General features: G+C 38.1%; 1 protein-coding gene across 1 annotated transcript in view; it reads right to left on the reverse strand.

The window, feature by feature from the left end:
• Positions 1 to 24,310, reverse strand: part of dsb (scavenger receptor class B member debris buster) — a 107,364-nt gene that overhangs the window by 51,454 nt on the left and 31,600 nt on the right. The window contains exon 2 of the mRNA XM_028316664.1: positions 15,817 to 15,984. Coding sequence (XP_028172465.1) covers positions 15,817 to 15,943 — 127 coding nt within the window. The 5' untranslated portion in view covers positions 15,944 to 15,984. The remainder of the gene's footprint in view (positions 1 to 15,816; positions 15,985 to 24,310) is intronic.

The raw sequence follows: 24,310 nt of genomic DNA on the forward strand, positions 1-24,310 counted from the left end.
TATTTAATTTATCTACACGTGTTTTCATGCGATGACCAAGTCAATAAATATATTGACTTGGCCATCGCATGAAAACACGTGTAAATTAAATTATTTAGTGCGATAGCCAAGTCAATAATTTATGTAAAACGTTAAAGATTTCCTGGCCTGGACTTGGTATTACATGGATCTCACAACTTTTTACCGTAGAACAACTGAGTTGCGAGACTTGGTTTTTTTGACAAGTATTGTTTTTGATGGGATTTAATATTTAGCTGCATATTGACAAGAGTTCAAGCAATATCGTAATTATTTCGTTTTGGTGAAGGTTAAGAAATATTATTATGTCGTAAGTGTTTAAGCGCAGGTTATTTTTAGCTCCAAAGGAAACTGGTTTTAATCAAAACAATTATATTCTGTAGTGAAATACGAGTATGTCCCAATAATTTTGGACAGTCCATATACAGAGTGTCCCAAAAAGCGCGTGCATAAACTTAAGGAAATGATAAATGTATACATAAAAAACTTCAGTAAAGTAAGTACGATACACGATTTTCTATCATGTTTTTTTTAATTCCCATTTTTTTTCCAATTTTCTTCTCTTTTTGCTGTGTTACAAATGAGCAGATATTTTTTAAGACAAATAAGACGAAGAATAAGAAAAAATCGATACGTTTGGCAAAGTATTTTTTTGGTAATAGATGGTCATCCATTAGTCTATCATCTCCAAAAGTTTAACACGCTCTTTTTGGGACACCCCTATATAAAAAGTAACAGAGAAACTGCAAGGTCTGTTTTATATAGTTAACAACACATCAGACATACATTTTTTTTTTCAAAATAGCATCTACTAAAGCCTGGTCCGTGAGCACGTAGAATCCCGTCCAATGACCCCAAGCTGCCCATCCTTGTCGCTCGCACATAATGCTCGCACACTCACTGCAGGTGCCAGTCGCACAGTCGCGACAGCAATATAATTACGCGCGAGCGATAAGGATGGGTAGCTAGGGGTCATTGGACAAAATTCTACGTGCTCACGGACCAGGCTTTACATGTCATGTAAAATTTACAGGTATATCGCTTAACTGAGCCAGTGACTGAGGTATGAGAGCGGCTAGGGAGGGGTGACATTGACATGACGTGACAGAGTAAAAAAATCAGAAGTCTCGCTGACGTTTGACATTACAAAAACACACTCCCGTTATACATCAACCGGCTGGTAGCGGCCTACATCCAGCGCCTTTCTGCTACCTTTATGAGGTCATCGTTCCACCTTGTGGGTGGACGTGGCACGCTGCGTGTATCTTTTATTTATCTCAGAGTCAAATGGAGGATTTGTTCTACACTCCCCACGCTTGCTAGACGGGTTGGGGAGGCCTGATGTTCGCATGTTTGTCCCTTAGTCGCCTCGTACGACATCCACGGGACTAGTAGCGGAGGTCGTACTGATGCCCTACCTACCTAAATATCAAGCACCTGGATACGGTTAGCATATTTCCTAAAAACTTGGGAAGCGTTTGTCTCACAAAGGACGTCATTTGATTTTTATTCAAAAGTATTTAGGTACCTAATATTTAGGTGTATAAAACAGATTTACTTTGCATTTATTCACATAAGTATGACTGTACTACAAGTATATGCATGTGAATAACAACTTAATTCTACCATAAGCATTTACAATATCTTTAAACAATCACAATAAAATCTACATACGTTTATACCTGAGAATTGAATCGTAATAACTCGCGTTTCGCTATAAATTAATATTGATGTATTACTGACTAATAGATGCAGAGAATTATGTGTGGCCTTCTTAGACAATTGAGATCAAATCGGCAATGTTAGTACTCTTGCACACTATACTATACATGGGACTAATCCCACCTCTCGTTCCCACTGCAACTCCTGTGCAGCCAGGATCTACAGCTTGACCGCCAACAACCCAACCAGTGAAGGCCAAGTTTGTCCCGGGGGAAAGTTAAACTGTCATTGGACCCGCAACGATATTAATCAGAAGAACATACGTAGCTCACTATACAGCAAAATATTCGGAATCTTCTTTTAGTAAATAGGTGCTTAATTACAGTAGTTATACAGGGTGGAAACGTTAAGTGATCTCACACGATTATTTCTAAACTATACAAGATATTGAAAAACTGGTTACTGATCCTGAAAGTGCTTCATGAGCTCTTTCAAACGGTACTAATAATAGGTTACAGAATAAACTGGATCTATCTGAAAATTCAATGTTTCCAACTTCCATACTAAATGTATGCCAGACACACAATATTAGAAGTGTATTTTTTTTTATTGAATAATAAACTCTTAAAATAAACTCGTAAATTGTATTCTTATTTAAAAATATTCATGGAAAACATTGGTTTTAGGCTTTACTTGCTATAATATTGTCAAGAGATGAGTGTCATGACTGTGGTAGTACTAAATGTATGGAAGAAGGAAACATTGAATTTTTGGTTAGATCCAGTTTATTCTGTAACCTATTATTGATACCATTGGATAGAGCTTGTGAAGCACTTTTAGAATCAGTTATCAGTTTTACGATATCATGTGTAGTTTTTAAAATAATATGTATGGAAGCTGGAAACATTGAATTTTCGGATAGAACCAGTTAATTCTGTAACCTAAATACCGTTTGATAGAGCTCATGAAGCATTTTCAGGATCAGTAACTAGTTTTTTGATATCTTGTATAGTTTAGAAATAATCGAGTGAGATCACTTATCGTTTCCACCCTGTAGATCTAGCGCGGCATGGGAGGAGTGACATTGACATATTATGACGTGACAGCATACAAATCTGAAGCACATCTGAAGTCTCGCTGACGTTTGACATCCCAAAGATACCCTACCGTGCCGCTCCCATACCTCAGGCATTCACTGAGTTAAGCCTACCTTTTAATAATAGACTATGAACCAGGCAGGTGACCCGTATAGGGTTGCCAGGTCCAAAATCACAAAAGCCGGACTTTGTGCTTCATTTGGCCGGACATTTTACCCTAAATCCGGACATGTGACGGGGGGGAGGGGGGGTGCAATTAGTGTCAGCTCATGAGTGAGTACTATCATCATCGGTTGCTAACCAACATCCTGATGCTTGCGCTTCACATGATTCTGTGGCTCGACTTTCGCCTGGCGCGGCAACCAAATATCTTTCTTTATCTTTCTTTATCTTTATCTTTATCTTTCGACAATTTCACACAGCGCTATCTAGCCCCAAAGTAAGCAATTAATATGCTTGTGTTATGGGTGCTAGCTTAACGGATAATATACTACATATATACTTTTTAAATACATACATATTATACATAGTAACACCCAGACCCGTCACAGAAATTAAAATTCATCATTTCAATTTCTGCCCGGCCGGGAATCGAACCCGGGACCTCTCGGCATAGTAGTCCGTTTTAGAACCACTACACCAAACGGCCGACAAAACCAAACCAAACCGGCCGACCAAATAAAAAGCCTAACAAAAGCTGGACAGGCCGGACAAGGCAATTTTTAACCGGACAAGTCCCTAAAAAGCCAAACATGTCCGGCTAAAGCCTGGCAACCCTAGTCCCGTAGTCTCCATCCATAGCCCAGTAACCAGTCCATCCATCCTTCATCCATAACCCTAGTCCATTCTCCAATAACTGCAATAGCTCCTGTGCACAGGCTGGGGATGGTCTCTGGCTACATCCCATGATATAGTCAGGGACTATATCCAGCATGTGCACCACTTTCACTTTTGTCGATTATTTTGCGCTTAAAACGGCCTCTACGTGTTGGATCTGTATCCCCATGCAAGCCTTATAAAGGACCGGGCCACTTTTGACCCGTGAGCTCCAAAGCGTACCAACATAATAATAATAAGACCTATAGTATCTATATCAGGAAATCATCTGCAACAACAAACCTTTTGGTCTGATTACAATCACCATTGTTCACAAACGATGCTTGCTTAAGTAAAGCAGCAAACGAACGCAATGAATAGAGCCCTGTGATTGGTTAGTGTGTCACCCTGTGCGTCCACGCGCACTGTGAGACCTCATAGTAATGTTTGTGAATACGGGCGAATGTTGTCTATTAGTCAACTAGGAAGTAGGCCAATTTAAACAGTTTATTCTGAAGAATATGTATATTCTTGCAATCACGCTAACTGTACAGAATAAGAATAAGAATAAAAATATTTTATTTCAGTAAAAAGTATACAGTACACTGCCTTATATCATTAGGAACATTATCAGTTGTAGCTAAACATTGTATTGTAAATGAGTACAAACATTATCTAGTAATTATTGAGGAGTAGGTACAAACATGTTGCAATATCGATACCTCTGGTTTACAGTGTACAAGGGTCTTAAGATCAGATAATAAATCAATCATAATTAGAAATAATAGGAAATTAATCGTAAACAATACAGAATTACATGCGATTATTATTTATGCATTGCAATTGTGCCTTGTTTCCGTTAGAGTAGAATAGAACCACGCCCGGAGTGTGTAAGAGGCGACTAAGGGACAACGAATAAGCCCACAAGGTGGACCGACGACCTCATAAAGGTAGCAGAAGGCGCTGGATGCAGGTCGCTATCAACCGATCATTATGGAGGGGAGGCCTATGTTCAGCAGTGGACGTCCTGTGGCTGAAATGATGATGATGATGTCAGATCCTATAGCTTATTATGTCTGACAGGGTTATGACCTGTAGTTACAACTTACAACTAGATAGATCTCAAAAAGACTGTTAACATATGTACACAGATGCGACTCAGCCATCGGTTACGTCGCGGTGACGCAACGACCCCGCATCGTGTCGCAAGCCTAACGTTTTACACCTCTTATGGTACAGGCATATCAGAGTATACATTTTTGATGCATATTCAACCGTATTACAACTGTCTTATGTATTATAATTACAGTATGTAGAAGCATATAAGCTGTCGGCCGTTTGGTGTAGTGGTTCAGAATGAAATTGAAATGATGAATTTTAATTTCTGTGACGGGTCTGGGTGTTTCCTATGTATAATATGTATGTATTTACAAAAAAAAAGTATTTAAGTATGTTTATCCCGTCGTCTAGTACCCATAGTACAAGCTTTGCTTAGTTTGGGACTAGAGGCGCAGTGTAAAATGTCCAAGGATATTTATTATTTATTATTATTATTTATTATATAAAGATTGAGTCGGTATAATAGCCTACTACCCACTATAGGAGATACCCACAAAGTTATTTGTCAGAGTGTGTTAAGAGTAAACGTATTAAAATATCTTTTTCTTCTAATTTTCATGCCACTGAGTTTAACTGCCTATGTGGTCTAGTGGTAAGACCACCTGCTTCAGACGCAGAGGTCCCGGGTTCGATTTCCCGTGGGGGCAGATTTTTCTGTTCGGTTTGGTTGGTGGTAGGGCTTGTTCTAAGTCCGCCTGGCTAGCTACCACCATCTTACCTAAGTCTGTCGCCATAACAACAATGTTAACAGCATTGTAAGATAGCCAGTTCCGTGGTTGAGGATTCCGGGTGAAGCTCGCTTCCACCTTCGGCCTGATCATCACTCACCATCAGGTGAGATACAGGCCAAGAGCTTCCGCGTTGTGAATAAATAAAATAAGGGTTCCGTTTTTTGCCATTTGGCTACGGAACCCTAAAAAGAGTGTATTATGTTGTTATTGTGGTGAATATCAGTAAATATTGTTTACGACTAAGACATAAATATACTCGTATCTTCCAAAACTTCCCAAAATTGTAATTATACCAGAGGTCAAAATTATAATATGTTGTTCGTTTTGACGTAAGTTTCGAAGCAAAAATAAGTTTATAAGTTATAAACTTGACTTACCTACTTCAATAATAGGTAGTAAGTAAGGAGTGAAATAATATTCCTTTAAATTCTCTCAAGAAATCCGCGTGAGGTTTTAGGAAAGTGCGACATTAACTTCATGAAACAAACTTCCCTTAAGCTTCAAGCGGGGAGAGATATCATCTATCATTAATTTAATATTATCTTACATAATAAGAATCAATTTATTACTGTATAAAAACTTAGCCTAAACACGTACAAGTTCGGTTTCAATAAAATTAAGGTTAGTGTGCGAAAGTAATTATTGATACCTAAACTAAGCAAAAATTGCCTGTATCTTAGGTATCTATTTAAAAAGTGCTGACTAAGTAAAGTAGGTAATAATGTATGTAGGTACATATAATTACTTAGTTAAACATAAAGATTTGATAATTAATTTTATTGGGAAGTCGAACCTTAATTTCGAACTCCTATCTTCTTCTGATTAATTTCGTTGCGGGTCCAATGACAGTTTAACTTTCCCCTGGGACAAACTTGACCTTCATTGGTTGGGTTTTTATTGGCGGTCGAGCTGTAGATCCTGGCTACACAGGAGTTGCAGTGGTTCTAACGAAAGGTAGGAATAGTCCCGAAAAAAATAAATATTGATTAACTTTGACACTGGTTATCATGTAAAACTACTATCAAAAAATAAGTTTTGTTTTCAGCTTTGGCCCGTTTCAGTATTTTATGTCTGGATTGCACCATCTTACTTTAACTTTAGCAAACGTCAAGTCTGTCAAACTCCATACAAAAACAACTGGGATAAAAACTCCTATGTCCTTTCCCAAGACTTAAACTATATCTATGCCAAATTTCATCAAAATCGGTTCAGTGGTTTAGGCGTGAAAACGACACAGACAGACAGACAGAGTTACTTTCGCATTTAATATATTAGTAGAGATTAGAATACCTACCACTTATCTATTATGTAAACAGCGTCAGAACATACAAGAATATTTTTTGCGACTAGGTATTATTGTAGCACGTAACCCGAGTTCAAAATCTATTATTATAATAAAGTTGACAAGTAATTGATTATACTTTTGACGTAAGTAAGCGACAAGCGTATTCAGTGCATTTTATGTAGAAAATTCCATGATTAATACCATTATTGTTGTTTTCTTCCGACATGAGAGAGGTCATTATTATTTTATAATAATTATTCAAAGGCATGGAAACTTTTATATTTATAACACCTCTACAACAAGTCGAACCCAAACGACCTATAGATGACTCAAACTGAACTGTCCCACCAAACTCATTGACAAAGGGGAGCCGCCATCGTTCTACTACATACCTATATAGTTTTCAACATGACAAAAATCGGAACCAGCGATCCGGTATTGACGGTGGCGCCCCGCTGTCAATGTCACAGTTAGGACAGTTCAGTATATTGGGCCTATGTACGAGTATAACACTGTTATTAGTTGGGTAAAAAATCACTAGCTTTCGTCCACGGCTTTGCCCACGTAAATAGCTTTCAAACATACTTACAATCCCCGTTTTACCCTCTTAGTGAAGTTACGTAAATACGTTCTTAGCTGATGTGTCAACCCTATAATGATTGAAACTGCTAAATATGAAGTTTTTAGTATAGATTCTGAGATTTCGTGATAAATCTGTAAGTGGTATTTAACTTTTATCACTACGAGTACATACCTATTATAAAACAAAGACGCTTTCCTGTCTGTCGTCCCTAATGTATGCTTAGATCTTTAAAACTACGCAACGGATTTTGATGCAGTTTTAATAGATAGAGTGATTCAAGAGGAAGGCTTATATTGTATTAGCGGCCGCCCGCGATTTCCTAAGCGAGGGTCCCGTTTTACCCATTTAGGAGCTGAATTTTGCAAAATCCCGTCTTAGTGAGCACTTACGTTCTAAAAGGAACCCCCATGCAAAATTTGAGACTCCTAGCACTTGTAGTTTCTGAGTGAGTCAGTCAATCAAAACCTTTCGGTTTTGTAGATATAGATAAAACATGCAAATGAAAAATTATAGAAGAGAAAAGCCGACAAATTCCATTGCTACCGTGCGAAGTCGGGTCGGACCGGTAGTATACATATTATAGACTAGCTTTCCGCCCGCGGCTTCGCCCGCGTCGAATTTTGTCTATCACAGAAAAACTTTATCGCGGCGTCCCTGTTCCAAAAACCGGGATAAAAACTATCCTGTGTCCTTTCCCAGGACTCAAACTATCTTTATGCCAAATTTCATCAAAATCGGTTCAGTGGTTTAGGCGTGAAAGCGAGACAGACGGACAGAGTTACTTTCGTATTTATAACTAGCGGCCGCCCGCGACTTCGTACGCGTGGATCCCGTTCTACCTCCTTCATCTATCTTACGCGGTTTAGATTTTTTCATACAAATGTTTTTTCCCGCTAACTCCCGTTCCCGTGGGAATTTTGCAATATCCTGTTGTAACTAAGCTTTGAGTTTACTAAGGCCTACCTGCATGCCAAATTTCAAGCGTCTAACTTAAGCGGTTTAGATTTTTCATACAAATGTTTTTTTCCGCCAACTCCCGTTCCCGTGGGAATTCTGCAATATCTTGTTGTAACTAAGCTTTGAGTTTACTAAGGTACCTGCATGCCAAATTTCAAGCGTCTAACTTAAGCAGTTTAGATTTTTCATACAAAAAGATTTTCCCGCTAATTCCCGTGCCCGTGGGAATTCCTAAGTATCCTATAACCTGCCCAGGAGTACGAAGAATAATTGTACCAAGTTTCGTCAAAATCCGTCGAGCAGTTTTTGTTTCTATAAGGAACATACAGACAGACAGACAGACAGACAGACAGACAGACAGACAAAAATTTTACTGATTGCATTTTTGGTATCAGTATCGATCACTAATCACCCCCTGATAGTTATTTTGAAAATATATTTCATGTACAGAATTGACCTCTCTACAGATTTATTATAAGTATAGATATTAGTATAGAAGTATAGATAAGTACATCCTATTGAATTTGCGTACTTAACTCTAATCGAAGGGCGAGTTGAAACAACAACAAATGTCGGTGAACTTAGATAAGACAAAAATGTGACAAATCATTGAAAATTTGTGACGGAAGAGATATGGGGCACAGATATGGGCGCCATTGAACTTCGTTGGTGACCTTTGATATGAAGGGCACTGGTCGTAGCCCTTCCTTTCAGGGCCCCGATTGCGGTAATTTGAAATGTCTCTAATTCATTCGCGTTTCAGCTCCAGTTGCGCTTCAGTCATTAAACTAACTAGCGGCCGCCCGCGACTTCGTACGCGTGGATCCCGTTTTACCCCCTTAGGGGTGAAGTTTCGTACATGGACCTATAAAAAAAGTCGGACGGATTCTCATCAACAAAATACTGTGACATTAGGATACACCAGCTTGCCTGTACGTACAAGCCGGCACGCACACATTCACACCCTGTTACACCACTTCGAGTGCAAACTTCACACAGTTGACACATTTAAGCAGCGAAAAAACAACACGAATTCGACATGTCTTGTGTGATGAAATTGTGTAAAAACCGTTCTGTTCGAACAAACAAAAATTAAGGAATCACATTTCACAGGCAAAATAATAATCCAATCACTTATTTCCCGACATTAAAATATTGAAATTAATTGAAATCAAACGTCATTCACTCGAAAAAATAATACGTCAAAGACCAGTGTTCTCAGTTATTTACGTGGGAAAATTACCCCTATGGAAATAAAATAATTTATCATAATAATTGTGTTTTAATGGGATATATTTTCATGGGCAAATTTGATCCTTCCCAAAAATGTGGAACTGCGAAATTCAAATTTTCTTACATTGATTGCAAGTCAGTGTCAGGTTGTATGTTAAAAAAAATCTATCAGAGATAATAATAATATATTGATGATGCATAAGATTATGATTATAATGTACACAAGATTCGTAATTTGTAACTGCGTGAATCATTTTTGATCCACATTATGTACATACCCTGACACACTGACTTGCAAACAATGTAAGAAAATTTGAACATTGAAAATTTCGCGCCTACCTCAACGCATACACCTTTCATCCTTTTAAAATGGCACGGAATAATTCTGTCTACATTTCCAAGTAACATCTGCCGATCTATGATTTTCTTAAAATAAATGGGTAAAATGTTTTGGCTAACATGGCATCCCTAAATTCACTCACACAATAGACAAACGCCAAAATTTTGCGTCACAGTTTTGTTGTAGCCCGAGTTCCGTCCGCCTTTTTTTATAGGTCCATGGTTTCGTAAAATCATTTCTTAGCGGATGCCTACGTCATAACATCTACCTGCATGCCAAACAGCCCGATCCGTTTAGTGTCTTGGGCTGTGCGTTGATAGATCACTATGTCAGTCAGTCAGTCAGTCACCTTTGAGTTATTATATTTAAGAATGGCCAAATAGCAACAATAAGGCTGATTTGCACCACCTTATTTTAACCGTAACAATAACTTTAACCGGTGCTTTTTGCATGAATTTTGACGGATTTTTTTGACGTTTGTCAAAGTTAAAGTAAGATGGTGCAACCCAGCCTAAATGTCAAGTATGTGACATACTTTTTTCAATGTCCAACTCAATTTCACTCGGGTGAAGCTGTGAGTAAAAGCTAAATTAATATGAAATGCCATAAAGTGTAATTACCTACCTCTAAATGCTCATATTAAAACTACATTAAAATTGATATTGTAAGAATGTGTCGCCTGTACAACGAAATCACAGTTTCTAATCACAATCGTTTCAGCCAAATGACGTCCACTGCTGGACAAAGGCCTCCCCCAAGGTTTTCCACAATGAACGGTCCTGCGCTGCCCGCAACCAGGCTCTTCCCGCGACCTTTATCAGATCGTCGGTCCACCTAGTAGGAGGCCTGCCCACGCTACGTCTTCCAGCCCGTGGTCGCCACTCGAGAACTTTCCTGCCCCAACCTTTCTAATCACAATAAAATAGATATATTTAATGATAATTTACCTCGATTCAAAAAGTCAACAATTGGCATCCTTTTGGAGAATGTTAACTGACTGTAACATTATAATGCTTTTTATTTCATATTGTCATTGTATTGCTTAGGACATTGTCCTGTTTTGTATACGTAATAAAATAAATAAATAAAATAAATAAATTGATACTAAAACATCTAACAGCACCAACTGACCAAGTAACGTGATCCGGCGCATACGCATGCTTCATAGTTTTTTAAGTTGCAAAATGTTGCGCGTGCAATTCTTCGTAAGTTGAGAGAGTCAGCGATTTTTGACTCAATCACCTTGCAATATCGATTTTAGACTTCAGAAATAACATTATAAGTTGTCGTTTAAGATTTACCTACTTCTTTAATAGATATGAGTAAAATATTACTTCAAATTTTCTCAAGAAGTCCGCGTGAAATGGATGGATGGATTTTAGATTTCATACTAATTATAGCTTGACTTTGAACTGACTTTTATCTTTATGGAGTTTTGTTTTATGTTTATTTGACATTGTGATAGCGGGGTGGTAAATAAATAATAGTTTCAGTTATTATAACTAAGATTTTAAACTTTCGCGTTCCATTTCAATTAATCATAATGTAACTCATTAATAAACGTCGCGTTAAGGCCCGTGTCTTACTATTTTATTATAACTAAGATTGAGAAAACTGAATCATGAAGACGAATTATTTTTTTTTTAATTTATAATTACGTAAATATAATGCTTGAGGCCTTTGTCCAGCAGCGGACATCATTTGGCTGAAAGAAACGAACGAAATGATGTTTTAAAAACTTGACATTGGCTTGGCAATTGCACGAAGTCATGAAGTAAAAATCGCTGAAACTACAAGGCGTTGACCGCACACACACCGCTGCAGTTCATGATATGCGCACGCGCTTGCAACACTTCCTGTGATTCCTTGCCTTTGCTGATCGATCTATATATACTTCTCTACGTTTGAGTTTGAGTCCCGGGAAAGGACATAGGATAGTTTTTATCCCAGTTTTTGAAACAGGGACGCGCGCGATAAAGGTTTTCTGTGACAGACAAAATTCCGACAGGCGAAGCCGCGGGCGGAAAGCTAGTTGGAACTATAATATAAATACATTCTCACTCTAATCTATATATATAAAAGAAAGTCGTGTTAGTTACTCCACTTATAACTCAAGAACGTCTGAACCGATTTAGCTGAAAATTGTCAGGGAGGTAGTTTAGAGCCAGGAGAAGGACATAGGATACTTTTTATCCCGTTCGAAATTAAAAAAAAAGTCTGCTTATTATATTAAAAAGGCGGAACAAAGTTCGCCGGGTCAGCTAGTTATCTATTATATAAAAGAAAGTCGTGTTAGTTACTCCACTTATAACTCAAGAACGGCTCAACTGATTTAGCTGAAAATTGTCAGGGAGGTAGTTTAGAGCCAGGAAAAGGACATAGGATACTTTTTATCCCGTTATTTATTGCCATTAAGGCGGAACAAAGTTCGCCGGGTCAGCTAGTTTTAAATAAATTAAGACACTGTTAACAGCTATACATTCTCACTCTAATACCCGTTTTCACAAACGATGCTTGCTTAAGTGAAGCAGCAAATCGAACGCACAGCGTTATGGAGCTCTATGATTGCATCCACGCGCACTTGGAGACCTCATACTAATGTTTGTTAATACGGGCGTAAGATTATAAGTTCAGACACATAGCTTTATATTTGGGTATTTGACACCAATAATTCTAAAGCACAACATTTTTACCCACAAGCTAGGCCGACGACCTGATAAAGGTAGCAGGAAGGCGCTGGATGCAGGCCGCTACCAACCGGGCGATGTGGAAGTCATTGGGGGAGGCCTATGTTCAGCAGTGGACGTCTTGTGGCTGAAATGATGATGATGATGTCTTTTTTAAAAACACTTCATTCTGGTCTTAAAAACTCAAAAGTATGACATACGAGGATGTAATTAAAAGTACGTCAATTAATTTGGTGGTTTTTTATCATCTCGCAAATAATATATTTGATTTGATATCATTCAAGAACACTTGAAAGAATTATAATAACTTATGATAGTAAACACAAGCAAATTATTACGTTTACCACAGAGGGTTAACGGGACTATTAATAATTTGTATTTACAATTTTTTTAGGATTACATGCTGTTTAAGTTTAGTTATTCTGTTATTCAAAACTAATTATCTAGTAAAATAGTAAGACACGGGTCTTAACGCGACGTTTATTACTAATTTTTTTTCAACCGACTTCAAAAAAGGAGGAGGTTCTCAATTCGACCCGTATGTTTTTAATTGAAATGGAACGCGAAAGTTTAAAATCTTATAATTATCTAGTCTAGAACATAATGTTAATAATGTCTCACTTGAAAAATTCGACTGCCTCAGGTAGGATTCGAACCCACGTACTTTCACTTAGCGGACGACTGCTCACTGTAATAATTAGGTATGTGTATATTGACGGAATGACGACTTACAACGTAAAAATCACTTGAAAATTTCAACTTTCTACGAGTAGCTGTAGGTGTAGGTTTGGGTCTCAGGTGAGACAGACATTAAAAAAAATATGTTCTGCTTTTTTGTACAGAAAGAAATGAAATTAAGAATGCGCTAAGCTTAACTCTTCTATAAAACAAGTCGCTGTAAATATTAATAAATACACGTTCAAAGGAATAAGGGCGAATAGTGAAATCTGTCTATATTTCTCAATCGATGAATAGTGGTACATGACAAGGAATATTTCACGATATTTCTATACTAATATTATAAAGCTGCAAAGAGTTTGTTTGATTGTTTAAATGCGCTAGTCTCAGGAACTTACTACTCCGATTTGAATAAATATTTTTGTGTTGGATAGCCCATTTATTGAGGAAGGCTTTAGGCTATATTATAACATCACCCTACAGCCAATAGGGGCGGAGCAGTAAAGAAAAATGTTGCAACAACGGAAAATGTTATTCAAACTATTTTCTCGCGTACGAACTCGCGGGAAAGCTAGTGAATTGATATAATCTGAAAAGTGTTAATTTTATTACTTCATTTTATTAGGGCTATTAGAGTCTATAAAATAGTTTTATGTTATTTCTAAGAAATGCATGTCATGATATTTCTTGTTAATGAAATAGGATCATAAAATCATATTGTATTGTAATAAATATCTATCTGGTCTATCCACTTCTGTAGCCTACCTGCTTCAGATCCTTACAGGTCCTGGTTTCGATTCCCAGTGGAGACAACATTTCTGCTGGATTTGGTTTGTGAGGGCTAGTTTTAATTCCGCCTGGCTAGCTACCACCATCTTACCTAAGACTTTTAACAAAACAACAATGTTAAAAGCATTGGTGTGTTCCGGCAGTTGAAGGTAAGATAGCCAGTTCTTGGAGCCAGTGGTTGAAGAGTACCTCGCAACGCCTTCACTGGGCATCACATGTACAATATTATGTTCTTGTCAACCCTTACCCATGTGACATGCAATAAATAATTTGAATTTGAATTTGAATACCTACATAATTATTATAGTATCGACATCACGAAGATCGGTTCTGATAGTCTGTTTGTAATTTATTAAACGGTTCATAATATCTTGAACAGGTGATGTAGATTAATAATCCTCCATGTTTTATTGAGCTGTTATTTATATTGCAGTAATAAATAAGTTCCTAGTACCTACTTAATCATTCTGTAAGCTGTGTCTCAGATCGGGTCCGTGGCCGAGTCCCCCAGTATTTGACGCACCCGTGGTGGACGCCCCCGATTTAAATAAATTTAATATCATATTTTTTTCGGCTTTTGCACTAAGTACAGTCAACGAAAAAAGTTTCACAAGCTAATTATTATACTAAACTATGCATGTTTGACGCTATTTATGCAATCTGGGAGCAAAATTTTAACCCAAAACCAGCAGTAGTAAGAAACAAAAAACTTTTGTAGGAATTATTTTCATTTCATTAGATTCATTTTTGTGTTTAATTCTACTGGCCTCATCAACAGCCCTTTACAGTCCACTGCTGGACTATGAGCCTCCTCCACTATAGTGGAGGGTTTTGCCATAATCTCCACGCTAGGCAGGCGGGTTGGAGATCGCAGTTTAAAAGATTGATGTTTTTCAGAGAGCGCTGCTGCCCATTCTCTGTTTGATGTGTAGTCCCTAAGTCGCCTCTACTGGCCTAATAAATATTTATTCGTTTATAAACTTTTTTGTGCCTGACTGTACATTTGATTAAAAATTGCTTCAAATCGAATTTAACTGACCGGGGGCGTCGACCACGGGTGCGTCGAAAACTGGGGGACTCGGCCACGGACCCCTCAGATCGTTGCCTAGTTTTCCTTATTTTCTTTTTCTTTCGTTTTCGTTCCCTTTATTTTTTGCGAATTTTGTAACTTTAACCGTTTTATGTAAATGCTAAAAGCAACGGCGTCCGCGGAAACCACTTTATCAAACAATTAACTTTTTATTATAGAAAGATTTTCACATACCTACATCTTTTAGACCATTGAGTTGGTCATTCCTTTTATCAATAGATAGATAGATTTTTATTTGCATCACCATAATGTAAAATAGGGTAGATAATTCAATAAATGATTTGAATTTGAAGGCTTAAAGCTAAACAGATCATTATGGACCCTGTCGGGCACTGCAATCAGAAGAGAGGAGGATCACAATTTATACTTTATAAAATCAAGTTATTCAATATTGGACCTTAAGATATGCAATGAACCAAGATAACGTTGTACAGTGTGTCAGTAGCGCCGAATCGAACCGGGGGGCCCGGAACTATCCCCCCCATGAAAAATAACCCTAGATGTGCCAAGGGCCCCATGCACAAAATTTGCCACGGGCCTTGGATGGTTTAAATACGCCACTGGGTCCAGCCCCTAAATCGACAATTAGAGCCGCGAAGAATGGGTCCGGATATTCGGGTATCCGGATAATTGAATTTAGGATAATCGAGATTCCACTGTACCTATGTATTGACAGTAAGTAGGTACAATTAAGTTTTTCTATTCTATTCAAGGTATAAGTAAGTACTCACCTCTATTTATTTTGCCTTGCTGCGATATGAGCATATTGATTGGCACGGCGCGGTCGCCGCGGGGGGCCAACCCGAAGAGCCTGGCCCCCGCCGAATGGCCCACGGCCAGGTATTGCTTGTGGCCCATCGTTGAAGTTGGCGCACTTTAATTCTACATCCGGTTGTGATCTGGGGACAAGAGAGAAGAAAGGTTAAAAGATTGCTTTTACTGGTAAAGTAACTCTCTACTAGAAGGAAAGACAGAAGGAAAGGAAAGTCCTACTATAGGACTATTCCCACCTCTCGTTCCCACCGCTGCAACTCCTGTGTAGCCAGGATCTACAGCTTGACCGCCGGTCGCCGATAACCCAACCAGTGAAGGTCAAGTTTGTCCCGGGGGAAAGTTAAACTGTCATTGGACCCGCAACGAAATTCATCAGAAGAACATAAGAGTTAGTACATTTGCTCGTATGGGCACTTTTGCTGACAGTGTCGTCAAGGTACCTATTCCATAACGCCTTTTTTAAATTTAAATATACCTGGTTTGCACCTTATTTTAAAACATACAATCGAGAACCTCTTTTTGTGAAGTCGGTTAAGAATGATAGCCAAGATTAAACATCACATAGTTATACAAGCGGAAAATGTGCTAAAGACTAAAGCCTTGACACAGTTTTCAATGCTTCAATCGATGACTACGTTCTTTCTTAGTTTCGGAAAAACCAGCTTAATGTAGGGTTTTTTTCAATAACATAGATTGCTACGATCTTTATCAATAAAATCTCACACTTCTAGTGGATGTCGCAAGAGGCGACTAAGGGACAAATATGCGAACATCAGGCCTCCCCTACCCGTCTGGCCAGCGTGGGGAGTGTAGGACAAATCCTCCATTCCACACACACCTGGAAAACTGCGTAAGCTGTGCGAGCTAAGCTAAACTAGCTCTTAATTTTCCACTCGCATAAGTGAAGTCTACAGTTCTTCAAGAATGTTCAGGATAAATTACAGCCTATTTCAATCGGTATTCATAGTATTAATCGGTGTTTTTATTACCGTTAACGGATGTGTCGACATGGCCCTTGGTACGCATTATAGCCAAGGTCCGACCTAATTGGTTAAAGGAATATACCTCCACAGTTACGTTGTAGTCAGTAGACTCCACGAGCTGGTCTGAAAGGCTCCTTTCAGGGCAAAGAAATTAATCAGAATAACATAGGAGGAGTTCGAAGTTAAGGTTCGACTTCCCTCCAGTGCAAAGCGGATGACAGGTGACAAACAAAGGTTTGGTAACCTTTAAGAAAAGGTACACCATATCTTATGAGCTATTAGCTACCTCCCAATAATAATATTCACAAAATCGCTTTACACAACGACAGTTAAACTTTCCCCCGGGACAAACTTGACCTTCACTGGTTGGGTTATTGGCGGTCAAGCTGTAGATCCTGGCTACACAGGAGTTGCAGCGGTGGGGATGAGAGGTGGGAATAGTCCCGGTGTCCGGTAGAGGTGGGAATTTTCAGCATGGTCACCCATCCAGTTCAGTACCGTCCGCGGCGTAGGTTCCTCTACGTTGGCTATCGCGAAGTACCTAAGTACAAAATTAGCATCTTCTGAATCCAATTTATATTGTGGTTATGTAAGTTAGGCGTAGATTAATTGCAAATTAATTAAAGGAGATCGGCTTCATCAGTCCTGGTTTGGAAGAACGCTGGTGAACAGTAATTCATTTGGTAATTTTATCAGGATTATGAATGTTAAAAAACCACTTAAGTGGTTGGAGTCACCCAGCCAGTGGATAGATAGTTCAGTCGATTCCAGTCTAGGTCAGTCGATTTGTAATAAAAAAAATATCAGAGGCAAATGGAGGATTTGGCCTCTCCACGCTAGCCAGACGGGTTGCGGAGGCCTGATGTTCTCTTGTTTGTCCCATTGTTCATTCGTTCCTTTAGCCGAAAGACGTCCACTGCTGGACAAAGGCCTCTCCCAAGGATTTCCACAAAGACCGGTCCTGCGCCGCTCGCATCTAGGCACCTCCCGCGACCTTCACTAGATCGTCGGTCCACCTAGTGGGAGGCCTGCCCACGCTACGTCTTACTAGCCCCATATTTGCTTGCAATACTATTTTATGTGCAACTCTAGGTATTAAAAATTAAGAGTCGCATGGTAACATGATAAATCATATTTTTAAGTAACTTTTCTTCTTGAATGGGTTCAATTCCCACCTTTGGCAATTCGATTTTGTTAAGTTATTTAAAAACTAGGTATTTTGAACTTACTATGAGATTATAATGTTATTATGAAGTTGTCAGCCATGAGGCGAGACCCATTGGCCGCCAAGTTCAAATATTAGAACGTTTATTATTTAAACTAATATAACAGTATCAATAATAATCCGTTCTAATAAACATGCAACTCTGTCGGTCTGTTATCTTTTCAAGCTTTAACCACTGAACTGACTTTTGTTTGTTTCCAAAATTAAGCTTTTTTTTACAAAAATCCAATACAATGAGATATTATTGAAGCTATGAAAAAACATAAGATAGTTTCTATACCAGTTTTGAAGGATAGTATTTTTTTCTAAGAGATAGTTTAAAACCTTGAACAAGCCATGGTATAGTTTTTATCCCTATTTTGAAGGATAGTAATTTTTTCTATAGGTATAGTTTGAAACCTTGAAAAACGGGATAATTTTTATCCCTATTTGGAATCGGTCACGTGCGAAAAAAGTTTTTTAGTCAAATTTTCGCAGGCGAAGTCGCGGTCCAAAGCTTGTATTGATGATATTGATCCGACTATGACGAAATTGACGTCATTTAGAGCGTAGATGACGTATCTGTAGCTATTTAGAACCGTTATACACTTCGCGACTTGTGTCCTTGTTAAGTTGGGCAATAGTAATTTGATGATAATAACAAACTTTGGATAACGCTTGTCTTCCACTTAAAGAAGTGAGGTCACATTTAATTAATTTGAGACAGTGGCAATATTGAGAAATATTTCTTTTTAAACTTTCGCGTCGCATAATTTTTTTTTTTGTAATTTATTTAATTGACAAATGTTAGAGCTCTTTCAAATCGACGTTTTAAGATGGTTTTGGATCACTTTTGGTTAATATTTGTCTTTTCTTTTTAACACAATTGTTACTTGTACCTATACAAGTAATAATTGCCGTGTGTGGGTGTGGTCTAATTAAAGTAGCGCTTAGGTTTGAAAAGAAGTTATTTTCTCTGATTAATTTTAATGGGATACATTTTATCCCAAAAAATAAAACCAAGATAAATATTATCCCACATTTTTTTTAAATCACTCACAACTTACTATGACATACATTTTGACATTATCAAGGTTTCTAAGTCAATGTTGCATTTTGGATTAACTTAAAAAAAGCGGAACTTGTCTATACACGCTCTGATACTTGCTAACCTGACATAAAGTCGAAGAAACCCAAAAAATTATAAGCCGTGAATATCTGGCTCGACTGTGAAAGACCTTTATAGCCGTTATGTTATAATAGAAGTGAGTACAGCAGTGTTAGTCTTAAAGTTGCTGACATAGCCCGACGGATTAGCAAGCTGAAGTGGTAATGAGTAGGGCATATATATGTACATAGTACGCAGAACTGACGGCCGATGCAGCAAGTTTCTGGAGTGGAGGCCGCGGAGCGGAAACCGCAGGGCGATGTGGAAATCATTGAAATAATTTGTTTTAAGCCAAAGGAGACATTACTTTAGAGCCGCAAGTTTTGGTCAAATGGACCCTAGTGCAAAAAATACGATGTCAAAAAGTTTTCTCTTAGGGCTTGTTCTCACTGAGATATTTCGTTTTTTGCAGGATCCCATTAAGTAATATGTATATGTACGTGTTTATATAACGTTCACACGAACATCCCGTGTCCCGCAGAAAACCGATCAGTCCGAATTTCAAACATGCATTCTGCGTGTTCACATAACTCTCCAGTTTTTCCGTATCCTGCATTGCTGTTTGTTTGGCTCTTGTTTCTATCTTTTCAGTTCATTTTTACGCAATTGTTTTTTTTAATATTATTTTTATTCTGAACACCTTGTCTAGTAGAGTTAGAAGTCTCATTCCTTGGCTTATGTTCCGTCGAACTCTTCGACAATACAATTTTTTATAAGAGTCATAAATCGCCTGTCACTTGAGTTATACTTAGTTCTACTCTGCCCCTCTATACTATGGTTTTATCTAACACAAGAAGGTTCAAATTGGCTTGGAAACTTCACGCTCCAAATGCCTACAGATAGCCATCTAAATTAGTATTAAATACAGTGTTATGCCACCATAACAAATTCTTTTCTGTCTTTGGACTTGTTACGTTCGAAATAAAGTGTGTGCTCTCTTTTATAGTGAACACAGTACGGCTAGCACGAAAAACTTGCGAGTTCGAATCGTTTGCGTATTCGAATCGCCATCAAAAGATTCGTACGAAATCTACAACAGCGCCCATGTGAGCGTGTCGTAAAGTGAACTTAGTATGAGAAATGGTTGCACGAAACTTATTTTGAGAATCAAAATTGTCACGTTATCGTTTAATTCGAAGATTGAGTATCGAATTTTGTCGAATACGCAAACGATTCGAAGACGAAAGTTGTTCATGCTAGAGGTACAGATAATATAAAATAGTACAGAAATTAATGAAGCAATAGTTGACACATTTGATTGTAAAAAAATATAAAAGACCAGCAATATGGGATAATGAATCTTTACTGTACTGTGTACCTACCATGAGTTTACGTTAGGTGTGCTCGCTAGCGAAAACGTCAAAAATCTCTATGGAGATTTTGTTTCTTAAAAGTAGCCGCTAGGGGCGCTGCACAATATGTCATACAATTAATGTCATTTTTTTACGCAGTTGCTAGCGAGCACACGTAACGTAAACTCATGGTAAGCACACTGTATGATACTGCATTGGATGCGGACTACCCAGGACCGTTCGTTGTGGAGATCCTTGTGGGAGAACTTTGCCCAACAGTGGACAGCGGAGTGTTGAACCAATTACTTGTAAGGATAGTCCTTAATCATAGTTACTATTGGCACGGGTTATGTATAAGTTGTTTTTTTGTGTTATTATTTATTGTTTTGAAAATTCAATCAATTAAAAAATGAGGACAAAGACGGACAAAAATACTGGAGCTTTCTGAGTTCACTAACTGATCTCTTTTATCTAGTTTCTAGACTAATAAGATAAATTACAATATTAAATGAGTAAGAGCTTAATTAATTTAATTAACTGTTACTAACCCACTCAACATATGAACATACTAACAGTTATAAATCTTTATGTTGGTTAAACTTAAAAACATTTTTTCGGTAAAAATTAGCAATTTACAAAAATGGCGCTGTAATTACGTTATTTATTTTCAATGCTAATAAATTAATAAATAATATTATGGTAATTAGATTGGTTTAAAAACAATTATAAATACACATAATACGTAAACTGAAAATCCAGGATAATTTTTATACCAAAAAATATGTAAGGATACTTTTTATGCCACTTCACAAAAAACTTAAACTAGTTGAAATCCATATTGGGCGTGTGAAAATTACAAAAATAAGTAATTTAAATCAAGCTTTATTACTTGGAAAGTTTTGTCACTAACCATAACTTTGAATTATTATCTCGGGTTGGCACTTTAGCGTTAATCATGCAGTTAAGAATAACTTCAAACGTATGCGCGCTAGAAAGTTAAAGTAGAAATTATGCATAACTCACTGTGATGGGTGTTTGTACATGTCAAGAGACAGAGACATTACTGTCGAATACAGTTGACAGCACAGTGGGCTTTACATTTTTTTTTTGGTAAAATAACACCACAACTGCGTAATGCTACGGAGGCTTGATGTACCATCTTTTGCACTGCTATTTCGAGTGAGAAAATTGTGTTTTTTTTTAAATTCATAACGAGGAAGCTTTTTATGTAGTTACCAATCAGTAATGTCACAGAATTATTTTATTTTATTTTTATTTTACAAGGAAAATAATACAGTGTATAAACTATATGTGGACAAATATTTTAGGAAACTTTTAACCATTAACATGTTTTCAAATATAGAGCCTGGCCCGGTTTTTTGATTCGTAGTTAAAATAACCAATGGTCAAATTTTAAAGATGTCAAATGACAAGTGGTTAAATATCAGAAAAAAATGTTTTTCGAACAATGGTTAGCTTGACTTTTAGTACATTTTTTAACTATTAGTTTACATTTTGTTATTAGCTAACCATTAGTAGCAAAATTTAACAATTAGTTATTTTAACTATGAATCAAAAAACTGGGCCTAAGTAATGCAATTGATTATCCATAAACAAAAAAGTTTAAGCCAAAGTTATACTAATAATCATCCTGTTTAATCTCACGCTGTTTTTCATTAGGTATTTATATTAGGAGTTTGACAGATTTTTGACGTTTGTTATAATATTAAGATGGTGCAACTCAGATCTAACAGATCTTAATATGACGGACTCACAGACACACAAAATATTTTTTTTTATCCACAACGAGGAAACTCTTGGCCTGTATCCTGATGGTAAGTGACGATCAGGCCGAAGGTGGAAGCGAGCTTCACCCGGAATCCTCAACCACGGAGGAACTGGCTATCTTACCTCTAACTGCCGGAACACAACAATGCTGTTATGGCGACAGACTTAGGTAAGATGGTGGTAGCTAGCCAGGCGGACTTAGAACAAGCCCTACCACCAACCAAACCGAACAGAACAATCTGCCCCCACTGGGAATCGAATCCGGGACCTCTGCGTCTGAAGCAGGTGGTCTTACCACTAGACCACAGAGGCGGTTAAAATTTATAATAACAGCTACCAAGACCAAAGAAAGCCCATCCAAAAACTGTTTCCAATTAACCGTTCAATGTCAATAATTTGGGGCCGATAAGCGGTTGACCTTTCCCTACTCCCTTTACGAGAAGGTTATTATAATAAATTTACTTCTTAGGGTTCCATGGTATCAGGAAATATCCCCGAAGGGCTACGAATCTTCCAGAGACTTGGCCCACTTTTAGACCACGGGCCAAGTCCCCAAATTGAATTATTAAATATTTTTTCTTCCGGCAAATGAGCCCACCGGCAATTCGGAAAATTCCGGCAATCGAAGTGCATAACGAAAATCTACTGTAGAATCTTAGAGTGGGCCCAGTTAAGGAAGAAAAATATTTAAAAATTCAATCCTGCTACTTGGTTGGCCTATGGACCAAGCTAAAAGTGGGCCAAGTCGCTGGAAGTCTCCTACTCCGAAACGCCGTTCACGTAGTTTCAGGTCTATCTGTCACAGTCGCTCATGCTGGCATCTAGCTTTTCGTGAGAGGGATGGCAACATTTGAAACTTTTGATAGCGTTTTTCGAAGTAAAGCTAGTGGATCAGCGATCAAAGATGGTCCCAAGATTGGACTACAGTCAAAGTCAAAGCTTTTATTAAATACGTAGGCCCTTTCCAGGGCGCTTATACACGTCCCAAATATAGCTTGCCCTACCACCACTTCGGGACAACATATGGGCTGGTGCTGAGAAGAAGTGGCGGAAGAAACTGAGTCACCTTAGTCAGCCTCTCAGGGCTCATTATTTTGTGTCCAGTTTTGTGGAATCCAGTAATGCAGGACTCTGAAATACTGGAAAACAGTTCCTGCAAAAAACGGGACGTCTCTTGGCAACAAGCTTTTAGGTAGAGTTGCAGATTCGATACCCGCTAGAGGCAAAGTTTTGAGTAATAGGTACATGATTTGGTATAAAAAGCCGAAGCAATTTCGTAAAAAGTGTGTCCCCTCTCCTTCATGACGATCGGTCAAAAGAGAGGTGCAGGTTATGGCGCGAGAGAGCTGATCTCCCCTGCCCTTTTGTCCCTATGTCTGAGAATCCTCCACCTGGACATGAGCTCCCCTGGCTTACCTGGAAGTCTTTAAATAGACTTCGGACGCAGGTTGGCCGTAGTAAGGACAATCTGGTCAGGTGGGGATTCTTGGATGGCTTAAACATGGAGCGCAGGTGCGGTATTGTTCCCCAGTCGATGGAGCACCTGATGTCGTGCCCTGAGTGCCCAAGCAACTGCACTCAGGAGGATTTGATGAATGCTGCTGACAACGCCACTCTTGTGGGGGAGTTTTGGGCTGACACTGTGTAGGTTTGTTGTCGACACGAAAAGAAGAATACGCCTGTATTCACAAACGATGCTTGCTTGAGTGAAGCAACAAATCGAACGCACAGCGTTGAATAGAGCTGATGGTTCGTGTGTCACCCATGTGCGTCCATGCGCCCTGTGAGACCTCTTAGTAATGTTTGTGAATATGAGTTAGTCACGAGGTAAAATGAATTTATTGATTGTGTATATTATGTGACGATTTATCCATGTTAGCAAGTAATTAAATTGAAATACATCCTCATATTTTACCAATAATATGGCATGTATATCATCATGGATTTTATATTGTTAGGTAAGTACTAACTTTTAGTATTTACTATATTATAGTCAGTCTTATTATTTAATCAGAA

This window comes from Ostrinia furnacalis, unplaced genomic scaffold, assembly GCF_004193835.3.
Source record: "Ostrinia furnacalis isolate ACB-3 unplaced genomic scaffold, ASM419383v2 OfSCF5843, whole genome shotgun sequence".
Lineage (NCBI taxonomy): Eukaryota > Metazoa > Arthropoda > Insecta > Lepidoptera > Crambidae > Ostrinia > Ostrinia furnacalis.